Source organism: Schistocerca serialis, chromosome 9, assembly GCF_023864345.2.
Source record: "Schistocerca serialis cubense isolate TAMUIC-IGC-003099 chromosome 9, iqSchSeri2.2, whole genome shotgun sequence".
Taxonomy (NCBI): Eukaryota; Metazoa; Arthropoda; class Insecta; order Orthoptera; family Acrididae; genus Schistocerca; species Schistocerca serialis.
The window spans coordinates 123144960-123157373 of record NC_064646.1 but is presented as its reverse complement, the minus strand read 5'-3'; the positions used below and the strand labels follow the sequence as shown (position 1 = coordinate 123157373).

The following is a 12414-nucleotide window of genomic DNA, read 5'->3' as shown; positions in this document are numbered from 1 at the left end:
CCTGTTAGTCATGAAAGAAAAAAAAAGTTAGGTAATTCAGTACAATTATTATATAGATGCGATAAATCACTTTAACAGGGTCCAACTGAACAATTAAAGTCAATATAATTCCAGTAAACCTGCAAAAGTAAAAACAAGTTATTGTAGGGGCCTACATAGACATCGCGGATCTGCTAGATGCCCACAAAATACGTAATTTTGTTTTGAAGCTGACAACTAATGAGAAAATAGGTGCAGTTTTCATGCTGTAATGGCGGACAGCATCAGCTGGTAATATAACGTAATTTTATGGTAACTAATTTTACTACACAAAAAAATAAAATATGTACTCCCTCCAAAATAAGTTACAAACAAACATGAAAATAAAATTATAATGAGCAGCAAAATGTCTGAGAAGAATTTTGAAAGGAAATTATTAATTGAACTTTAATTTGTCGTGTTTTCAACACTGTCAACAAGACGAAATCATGGAAAGAATATTTATTGGGACTAAACAAAACTGAGATATTGTGACAGTATTTTTAAAATAGTTAATCTAACTGCAATTGTCTTTAATTTTGAAATGAGAGAGAGCATAATAATTTTCTATTAATGTCTTAACTGTTGCTGCAGGCAGTGCGATGACGTCAGCGGTTGTCCACGCGGACGATGTGTGAAGCGAATCCTGGTTTGTGGCCTGAAGATAATGATGGATCCTCCTGTTTCATTAATACTCCAGTTACGGCGGTGGTCCACATCTCCGTTGTAGTCGAATCAGCTGGCAGCACGGGTGTGATAATAATAGTTCCAGTATGTGCGTTGTCGTTAAGCGCGTTACGTTTTATTATTAAAAGTTTATTAATCGCGTGGTGCGGGTATCTCGGAATTATGCAATGTCTTTAGTATTTACGATATATATCCGGTTAATGCCATTACTTCGCACAGTTCTTTCACCGTGTTGCCACAGGAAAACAGTCACATGTGATCATCACTACGACAGTCCATTAAACATCAGTTCAATTTACGTCGTCGACTTTAAGACAGTTTGGACGATATAATAAATGTTTCTTGATCAAATCACAGCACTGTTCTTTTACTTAACATTTCGGTTTGTTCCACTTTCACAGTTAGTGTCTCCACACGACAATGGTGTCTGATTCGTCACCGCAAACACTCAATATACTTTTCAGGTTTTACTGTTCACTTAATAATGCACGATCTCCTATTAACACAGCGGACGCACTGTAATTAATTGTTCCTCCGCGTATCACCGTCTTTCACACCGCACTTTGTCACGTTTTTCCACCCTCGAACCGGCCGCGTACAACAACAACTCGCATGCTCTCTATCGATAGTCGTTCGCTCTCTCTCTCTAACACACTACTCCTCGTAGATTTACAAAGCACATAAAACCAGAAATTCATATTCGTACAATATAAAATATAAAACAGTAGCAAAATGAATGAAGAAACAATGTGACGTATTAACAAATAAAGAATACTTGAAAAAATGATACATACTTACTATGAGAAGGTAATGCGCAAAAGAAAAAGAATATTATCGACTTTCGGGGAAAGCAATGTCTTTACAATTCCATTCTGCACGTCCTTAATTCTTCTTCACTTTCACTGAAGATAACAATGTCTCCACCAAATCTCATCATTGAAATCACCCTGAACTTCAGTCCCACTTCTGAACCTGTCTTTTTCTCATCAACGATGATGTAGACATTGAACAATAGGGGTAAAAGACTGCGTCCCTGTCTTACACACCTTTTAATTACAGTTAGAGAATAATATTGCAAATCAGACGTACGATCAGCGGATGAAACGACAATAATTATAATAACAATATGTGAGGACAAATGTCCATGTTAGTAGACGAGACAGAGTGACGAAATGTCCTAAGACACATCGGTGTAATTAATCTCGTAACTGAACAATTTATACCTTGGAAAAAGTAGGGGAGAAGAAATAAACTGGCATATCTATTTAAGATAATTGATGACGGTTTATGAAGTTAACACGTAACGATAAAAAAGTGAGCATATGACAGAAATCCAAGTAAATAGTAGATCAAGCAAATGAAAAAAAAATTTTGTCTTACATATGTGGCTTGGTACAGCGCGACGCACGCTACCAAAACGCTGGAACCGAACTGTGTCATCGCTATTGGATTCATGACAGTTTCCAAGTAGGAGATAAATCTGAAACAGAAAGAATTGCGATAACCAAACAGCTGAAAGACTATAAGAAATAATTATAATATTGATTTTGTGTTATAGTGATAAATATACATTTCCTTAATTGCTGGTAACATTTATACCTAATCATTGCATACGCAAGCGAAACTAAAATATATACTGCCTTAATTTGAATATTCGCGCCAGGACAATAAATTTCTTCGAGAAGATAATTGTACTCTGTTTATATAAATACTTTCTCTCCTTTACTATGAATGCTGTTAATTAATGCATTTGTCCTCTACAACCATTAACACAATTCGGTTTGGGTTTAATGAATTCCACATTGTTCTTGATTGTGCTCACATCAGACTATTTTATTCCTGTAAATAGATGCACGTTCCTAAAGACTTTCAGTATAGCCTAGTAATATCAAATAAGAATTACAAACGAAATTTTAAGTTAAAGATTGTTATAGTTTCTCTCTTTAACATGAAAGATATTTGTCACGTTGAGAACGTTTCGGAGAACTTTCGTAACTCTACCACTTGCGCGTTCTTCAGGCAGCGGGAACAGCCATATTGTGAATCAGCAAAAACTTCTGCAACATTTCATTCATTTTGCAACCGTATTTAAGTTAACTGATGTGTTATACTTAAATCACGATGCAGGTTTAGTATTTTCTACAGAAGATTCAAAATTTATCCGGCCGAGGTAAGAAACGTCAACAGGTAGTCACTAACAATTGGTACAGAGAAAAGACCTTGTTTTTATAGAACAGAAACACTGATCATCTAGTTTTGTATTGTAAGAAATAAATTACTATGGATTACCAACAAGAAATGCTACATAGCATGAGGTTGTCATGTGCTAAGGCGTGCATATTGGTGAAAACATAAACTGCAAAAACGACATAATATACCCCAGATCGAACGCTTAAGTTCAACAGGTTTTACCACGATAATTACGACCAAATTTCTGGACAAAGAAATCGATGCGCTAAAATGTATTTTTTATTGTTGCGTCCCTTGATGTCCAATAGGATTACTTTTAGCAGAAAATCTTCACTTGTGCATAAGTATGCATTCCACAAGAAAATAAATGGGATTTATGTGAGGGATACACAGCTAGCATATATGAAAACAGTAAGAAATGTGAACCACAGCGTCAGTGATGCAATTTATGAACAAGACACAGCGTAACTTTGAAAACAACGGAGATGTTCATAAATACTGTACTAGAAAGAAATAATCTCCTTTAACTTTCAAAGAGCCGTGTATTAGGAGAGAAGTGAGTGAGTACAGCGTTATCCAACCATGGTAATACAATATGTCAGACCGATGAAGAATTTTGCAACGCCCATTAAATTTGTTTCTCCGTGATATCTCTTTGCATACCAAAGAGGAATTATTTATAAGGGATCAGCATGCTTATACTGTTTTAAAAGAGTATTCAATTTTATCCAGTTGAGACGACCTTCATCGAGACGTTTACCGTGAATTTAATTTATGCAGCACGTAATTAGCTAAATGAAAATACTCTTAACTCATTAGGGGAAACGATTTCATTCTAGTGACTGTCACACTTGGGACATTGCCGCTTCGCTCTCCTGGAGCCACTGCGGCGACACAGGAACATTCACAATAAACATTTAGGCTGTAATTTATCTGGCCAAATACTTTGCCTTTTTTGTCTAGCTCACACTATTTTATACGTTCTTCAGTCAGAATACAAGGGCAGAACTGGCTTTAATGTGTGGTACCAGGACCAGTGTGTTCCACATCTCTACCCTCATCTATTCCGTATGTCTCTCATAAATATCCCCAGGCAATTAGCATTGAATGGAAGGTCAATGACGGTACTACCTAAATTTCCTGCTATGGCCTATGAGTAAGCTCTACTATGGGATAAAATGAAAGAAACAACAAATGGTCCGAGGAAAAAACAGAGTGATTTTATATCTTTCATAACCTTAAGAAGACAATAGTATACTAGTTGGTGCAATGCCTTGGCTTCAACGAAGCTTGCGATGCGGTTATGTTTCGGTAGCCTACTTACGGAATATCATAAAGGATTTGCTATTGGACTGCACACTTACTAATAAACATAACCCATTGTGTCGTTTTTTATAGGGGAAACATAATTAAAGGAAAATGTAGTATCCAGTGGACGTCACATATGTGTGATAATACCGTTAGTTTCGACGGTATATATGAGGGCTGCTTCTATTCTTTCAACATTCGTTCTATCGGAAATGGAAACCAAAGTAAAAATATTTTTTTGAAACATTTAGCTACACTTTCCAGTTACTTCTCTACTAAATCGCCCCTCTGACTCTGGCATTTGTTGTAGCATGGTATCAAATTTCTAATAGTCCCATCATAGAAGGCGTGTGTGCGTCCTATTTCCTAAGCTGGTCTCCAACTCGTTTTCGGTGCCAAAATGATGTCCTAACAACCAACAGTTCACGTGAGCGAAGAGATGAAAATCAGAGGGAGCCAAGTCCGGTCTGTGCGTTGTGTAATTAAACACATTCCATTGAAAACGCTGCAGCAGCGTCATCGTTGCATCTGCGGTGTGCGGTGGAGTATTGTCGTGAAGAAAGAAAAGCAAAGCAGTTACATTATGTGGGGTGAATGAAAGCAGAAGAAACCCGCGAGCAACGCTTCACATTTGGTGGGGGATACTATTTTCTAGGCATCTCTAAGTGCTCACTGCGCGCTCAGAAGCGGAAAGTGCTACATCACGCGATTGATGGGGACACCAGAGGCACTGTGTACCACATATGCATAAAGCTTCACTGGATTTTCACTGTAGAATCCCTCGTATAAATGATCCGACAGATAATACCTGAAGTCATCTGATGCCTATTGCAGAAGAGACACACTTGTGTAATAGGATGTGATGTAATCAAAACGTTTTTACCCAATGCTCAACACTTGTTCAAAACACTGTCAGCTGGTCGTAAATGTACAGAAATGAAGATCTCGCCCTATCTTTATGCCCCCTCTGCACGAACAATCATAACTAAAATCCACTGATATAGTATCCCATATTTAGAAAGTTTATCCAGCTAAGTAGCCAAAACTCTCAAATTTTGCAGGTTTAAAATTTCATTGATGTAAGGGGCACCACAGTTTATATCTTACACAACAGTAAGGATATAAATTTTTTTTAAAATAATAGTGGTGTTGACGAAATCACTGATATTGAGTTTAACAAATTACATACTGATCAAACAGGACGGGCTAGAGTAGTTAGAGCGACTGCTCTGAACATAGCTGGAGAATGAGATTTCATGTTGCTGAACATGTGCCGAAGGAAGTTCGTAGATTGAAAGGCATCATAGGGAAAAACATTTGTCTATTACAATCTCTAGAGGTAAATCAGGATTTAGCCCAAAACGACCAACCTCGTTCTCAATGACCAGACCTCAGTCATAATTATCACATTTATCTCCATATAGCTGAGCACAATACAATTGTCGTATATCTTATTTTGTGTTTCCTCACAATCTTTAGTATTACAATGACACAACTTGTATGCTTCAGTATCGTGTGACACATTTAATTACTGCGTTCGATGCTATCGATGACGTAAATTGTAATTTAACGCTGGAATTTAACCCGCTTTTTGCTTGAGGTGAGTGCAGAGCATTCGATTTGACATTTCTGACCTAATGTCACGACGAATGACTGTGTGTTTTAATGATTACTTCGTTTTAAATGTTCGATTTCCTACACACTAGTGTCCCTTATTGATGCTAAGCAGTTGTTTTCCTGCCAGTGACTCAATAAGCCAAAACAGGTTTGAAATAAACAAGTATTAGTGGAATAAACAGGGCAGACCATAGGGGGACGAGCCGTGCCACAGCATAGGGTGGCAGGGTTTTGGGGGTGACAAAATGTCTAATTTTAATATATTTGCAAAGGGACGAACTAAACAAGGTGTGGTGTCACCGCCAGACACCACACTTGATAGGTGGTAGCCTTTAAATCGGCCGCGGTCCGTTAGTATACGTCGGACCCGCGTGTCGCCACTATCAGTGATTGCAGACCGAGCGCCGCCACACGGTAGGTCTAAAGAGACTTCCTAGCACTCGCCCCAGTTGCACAGCCGACTTTGCTGGCGATGGTTCACTGACAAATTACGCTCTCATTTGCCGAGACGATAGTTAGCATAGCCTTCAGCTACGTCATTTGCTACGACCTAGCAAGGCGCCATTACCAGTTACTATTGATGCTGTAAAACATACCTCACGCCAGCCTGCGTGAGCTTAAACGCGTGCCTTTCGGCTTCCTTCATAGTGGATTGGCTGTCTTGCCAGTCCACAACACAAGGCAATGAAAGTTTTGTATAAACGTAGAAGTGTAAGAAAGAAATACAAAGCAATAATAAAATCTGGTATCTTACTAGGAAATATCTACTGTATATTGAAGCAGATGACAAATGAAGTTCTGTAGTTGGTGACCTGGTTTGCGTCTTTAAAAGTAGCAAAACCTGATAGTGACAGTGTTGCCAACTCGATTTAATTACAGCGCCTACACAAACATGAAAGATACCTATGTCTGCTTGAAAGCCCCGACACAAACGAAAAATTTTATAAAAGAGAAAAAAAATAAATGTCAGCATATGAAGGCCTAACGGTTCCTAAAGAGGAACCTTCAGCTTATATAGCACTGTCACTGAGAAAAAAAAATCGTAATAATAAACAAAGAGTAAGCGAAATGTGAGCTGCCCGTCACATGCAATAGTTTTCTGAATCCAAACACTGTAATTAAGCAGCGTTTACAGGTGGTAAGATTCGTGCATCCACTACTCCCTCCCCTTTGGATCTGCCATTCATATCACTTATACTATTCTTCCAGTCACGCTCCACTGAATTATTTTTCTCGGCTGTGTCTCAAGTTCTGTTTTTAGTTTTGCCTTATTGAGTATTTAACTATTACTTTTCGCTACCGTAAATGAAAGTACTTTCAAAAGTGCTTGTTTTCGAACCATTAATGTTGGTCGTGGTATGTCGGAAAGCACGTATTCTCGATATCCGAAGATAGCCACTTTTCCTTTATGTGCTACAAATGCACTAAACAGGCACTGGTGATTTATACACTTCTTTTTAACTGATTTTGTAGCTGTAATAGATAATCTGGTTTGGGACTTACAGAGGTAGTCTTAAAAGAAGTTAGAGGAAATGAAAATAATTTTAGACGATATGAGGGAGCAAGGCTGTGATAACGGTTCTAATGTGGAAAACAAGAGCACAGGAGTGCAAAAGTGCAACTTTAAATACAAAAAACACTCTAAGACAGAAAAAAGACGCATCATGAAGGAGTTAATCAAATTGGTCGCAAATTGATATTCATAAAGGTATAGATGGAAGATGCAAAACCGCGCGGGACTAGCCGAGCAGTCTTAGGCGCTGCAGTCATGGACTGTGCGGCTGGTCCCGGCGGAGGTTCGAGTGCTCCCTCACGCATGGGTGTGCGTGTTTGTCCTTAGGATAATTTAGGTTAAGTAGTGTGTAAGCTTAGGGACTGATGACCTTACCAGTTAAGTCCCATAAGATTTCACACACATTTGAACATTTTTTTTTTGAAGATGCAAAACAGTAAACTCTGGCTGCCGATGGAGGAATGTGTGACGATGCAGTGCAGTTTCACCATGCAGCTATCAAGGGCCGGCCACTGTGGCCGAGCGGTTCTAGGCGCTTCAGTCCGGAACCGCGCTGCTGCTACGGTTGCAGGTTCGAATCCTGCCTCAGGCATGGATGTGTGTGATGTCCTTAGGTTAGTTAGGTTTAAGTAGTTCTAAGTCTAGGGGACTGATGACCTCAGATGTTAAGTCCCATAGTGCTTGGAGCCATTTGAACCATTTTGAAGCTATCAAGGATAGTAAACAAAGGACATGTCGATACTAGGAAATGTAATCTTCGTGAACTGGATAGTAACTAAGCCTCGCAGACAGCAGGCGCGTCAATAAAATACGTGGGTGTCAGCAGTTGAGATAGTGTAGTTGGGCTCAGAGAAGCAGATTGAAGTAATTGGCGAATAGTTCGACATCTGAATAGGAGCAATGCCACTATTCGACGATGTTGGAAGGAGTGGGTGAACCATCGCCGAAAACAGCCACAACAGACGACAGAACACGAGGACCGAGGAATCGTCAGAGAGGCACTCGGAATCCCTGATTCGTCATTATCGTCGACCAACGCGGTGCAACTGGTGCTTCGTTAATCACGAGGGACATTAACAGGCGGCTCATAGAAACGGCCGTGACCTCACAGCGCCCCTTCTGCCTACTGGCATTGACCTCCGACATCAACAAACTCATTTGCAGTGGAGTCGGGCACATTGGCCTGGAATCTCTTTGAACGTAGTAGAATTGTCTACAGTGGTGAGTTCCGCCTCGAACTAAACCTCGATGATCTGCGAAGAAGCCTGCTGGAGAAGCCCCAGACGGCAACCTGTCGCTCGCCATATTTTCATTTGATAGCAGGACCTCTTTGGATATCATCTACGGCACACTTACAGCATACCTCTACGTCGACGATATTCTACTCCTCGTTTTGTTCCCCTTCACGGCCAGCGATCCTGGGCTTACATTTCAGCAAGATAATCTCCATCCACACGTGGCGAGAGTTTTTACTGCTTGTCTTCGTGTCTACCAAATCCTATCTTGACCACCAAGGTCGCCGGATCTCTTCTAGACGATACCTTTAGGGGCATTAAAGGTTGGGCCCTCCAACCACCTTGTGAGTTTGACGATCTAAAGTGCCATTTAGACAGAATTTAGCACGATATCCCTCAGAAGGACACACAAAAGCTCCATCAATCATTGCCAAGCCGAATAACTGCTTAAATAAGGGCCTGAGTTGGACCAACGTGTTATCATCAAGTTTTTCTGAAACTTTAATCATTTGTAGACGCATGTACATCATGTCTACCGATTTTCGATTCGATGGTCAGCTTCGATGTGGTATCGCTGTTTACCATGGTTCCACTTAATGATGTATTGGAACAGTTGGATCGAATTTTTCCTGCCGATATTTCAGAACTGTTTAAGTGTTGTTTGACGACCACATACTTCAAGTTGAATGAACAGTTTTATGAGAAAACGGGTGGCGTGGCTATGGGAAGCCCCCTAAGTCCCGTAATTGCAAACTTATTTATGGAGAAATTCGAAGAACAGGCCTTAGGTACTGCCAGCAAAACACCAAATGTATGGTTCCGATACGTGGATGACACGTTTGTGCTGTGGAGACATGGTAGGGTGGAACTAAGCCGGTTCCACGAACATCTGAACAGTATAATCCTGAGAATTCAGTTTACAATGGAGGAGGAGGTAGACGGCAAATTACAGTTCCTCGATGTGCTTGTTTTTAGAAACGGAAATGGTAGTTTGGGCCACTCGGTATACCGCAAACCCACGCACACGGACCGTTATTTGCACCGGCATTCGAACCACCACCCACAACAGAAGCGGGGTGTTATCAAGACGTTAGCGGACAGAGCTAGAAATATTTGTGAACCTGAGTTGCTCGACGCTGAGATGGAACATCTCCACAATGCACTAATGAAGAACGGATATTCGTAGGCCGAAATAAAACGTGCGTTGAGGCAGCCACGCAGAAATCATACTGATGTACAGGCTACCGCAAAATCTAAGATTTTCCTGCCGTTTGTTAAAAATGTAACGGAAAGAATAGGGAGGATCTTGACGAAGCGGAATATTACCGTAATTTACAAGCCCACCAGGAAGATACAGGAATACCTTAAGCCTGCCAAGGACGCTCACAAACCTTTGGAAAAAGCTGGAGTGTATAGGATCCCATGCAGCTGTGGTGATGTTTATGTGGGTACTACTAAAAGAACTGTTTCTAAACGTTTGGAAGAGCACAATGGAAATGGTAGAAGAAGAGAAACGGAACTATCAGCTGTTGCGGAGCATACTTTTCAGCCGGGGAAAAACAATATTCGTTTCGAGGAGACGCAAGTACTAGCGGCCACAAGCGGATACTACGAAAGGCTCTACAGGGAGGCAATCTAAATCGCTAAACACCCAAATAATTTCAATCGAAAGGAGGAGGGCGTGAAATTAAACGGTAATGGATGCCGGTGTTAAAGATGTGTACCACCCGTCCACTACTGGGTGATGGCAACGGCGATCGACGGCGACGGACAGCGGCCAATTGCACTGACGTTTTCAAAACACGTGACGTCACACCGCGGCGCGGGAGCGCGCGGACACGGAATTTAGCGGCAGTCAGTAACGAACCAGTGGGTGTGTTGGACCTTCCATCGACCTACGGACCCCCTTCAAGATGTCACCCGCAGTCGGAGACGAAACTTTGGGAACTGAGACAAAATTCATCAACCGACCACGGCATAACAGCCCGGATAACTGTAATGGACATGATATTTCCGGCCGTGAAAGTCTACATTTTAGTATCTGACTAAAAGCTGTCCTTGTGGCAGCCACTCCTAAGTGAAACTGCAAGGGATTAAACAGTTGCTATCTCCCACTGATTGTCTTGTCGCTTGCGCAGCACAAACATTGTTTCTGAAGATACCCGAATTTGTTAACATCACAGGAGACGCCACTCACCCAATAATCTTCTGGTGGCTGCATATACAGGCTCGCAATTTCTTGTACATCTCATCACGTGTCACAGGTTCTCCACTCCCATAACACATGCCCGTGGCCGAGCCCTCGCTACTTGGAACGTTGTCCGACAGCAGGGCAGTAATTCGCAAAGACAGTATTCTCAAGCAGGCTGTTGTATGGATCATCACCCCGGTGGAGAAGCAGTCCATTCCGAGACTAATGTAGATGTGGTACCCAGAAGACAGGCACTGCAGTGCGTACATTGTGCCGTAGGCCGGAGACGTCGTCGAGTTGATCCGCGGGTGCTGTATGAATGGCAGTTTCCCTTCCCCAGCAAACGCAAGGGCTATGTGCGAAGTGACAAAAGCATAAATGAAGACTGACAGGCGTTGTGCGGTCCGGCGCGCTTCCTTCGCGATGGACATCATCTGCTGGTTGTCCCTGCTAAACTGGCTGGAGTCTGACAGGACTTCGTCCATGAGGCGGACCAGGACGTTGTAACTGTAGGGGTCCCTGAGGAAGAACGCCATTTTGAAGAAGCCGCCGGCAGTGGTGAACGTATTGGGCAGCACCAGTGTTATCTCTTCCAAGTCACCATGGCTCAGGTAAATCCCAACCATACCTTCCACGATATTCTCCAGGCCCAGAATCCAGATTAAGACACTGTAAGCGCGGAAGAGCTTCCAGTCTGTCAGCGGCCATACACCGCTGAGGCAAAGTTCTCTGATGTTGATCTTGAGAACTGAGTTTCCGGATTCATTCCATGTCATGGTTTTAGTGGTTGTTAATTTTGGCATGTTGTCTCACAGGCGCCCGGCGATACTGAAACGTTTACGAAATGGCCTACCATCCATCTACAAGAGTCACTGTAGTTCTGCTTAGGAATAACTAGGATCTGCATACGACCTATCGATCTCATAAATATTTCTTTCGAAGCCACTGCCCCAATTATTAACCTCCATCTTCGATATTCCTCAGAAAACGTACTTTTATTAAATTTACCATGATACGCACTCGTTCCAATAAAGTAAACCCTTTTACTAGCGACAGTGTAAACAACGACGCTCTCTGTGTTACAATTTATAAAGTGCTCTAACTTCCGGAGAATATCTTGCATCTCTCAGAATAATAAGCAGCACCTCTTAATCCCAACTTAAGTAGGGCGACTGAATGTAAGTGTAACAAGAAAATAAATGAAGAAGTGTGCTTGGCGCTGTCCATTAAGGTAATTACAAACGTTAACATGAAAGGCGGTGACTGGCCTCGTCCGTGTCGTGCGCCACAGAAGTCGAAACGAATTACCTTCAATACTAATAAGTTGGTTCCTGTGACAAACGTATCACAAGATCGAAAGCTGGGTGATTATTAATAAACTGAGATGCTAGTCTCAAATTCATTAACACTTTCGAAACAACTGCTGAACTGCTGACGCATTTCGGACTTGTTTGTTTAAAAAGTTGTGAAAAGATGTGACCGCAACGGACGCCTTGGAAATAAGTAAACGGATAAATTTGCACACTGAGGCACTTTCAAATGAAATTTTGTTCGTCAGATTTCGCAGTTTGTGACTGCAGGTTTCATTTTTCTTCCCCGTGTGTGCCCTATATATTATAATTTAATAATATACACACACGTTTGTAGAAACATGC

General features: G+C 41.4%; 1 protein-coding gene across 1 annotated transcript in view; it reads right to left on the bottom strand.

The window, feature by feature from the left end:
* The window catches only part of LOC126419412 (odorant receptor 43a-like), a 42155-nt gene extending 30620 nt beyond the window's left edge, over window positions 1-11535 (bottom strand). Inside the window, exons 1-2 of the mRNA XM_050086601.1 lie at window positions 10766-11535; window positions 2086-2185 (exon numbers count right to left, since the gene is read on the bottom strand). Coding sequence (XP_049942558.1) covers window positions 2086-2185; window positions 10766-11535 — 870 coding nt within the window. The remainder of the gene's footprint in view (window positions 1-2085; window positions 2186-10765) is intronic.
* Between the last annotated feature and the right edge of the window lie 879 nt (window positions 11536-12414).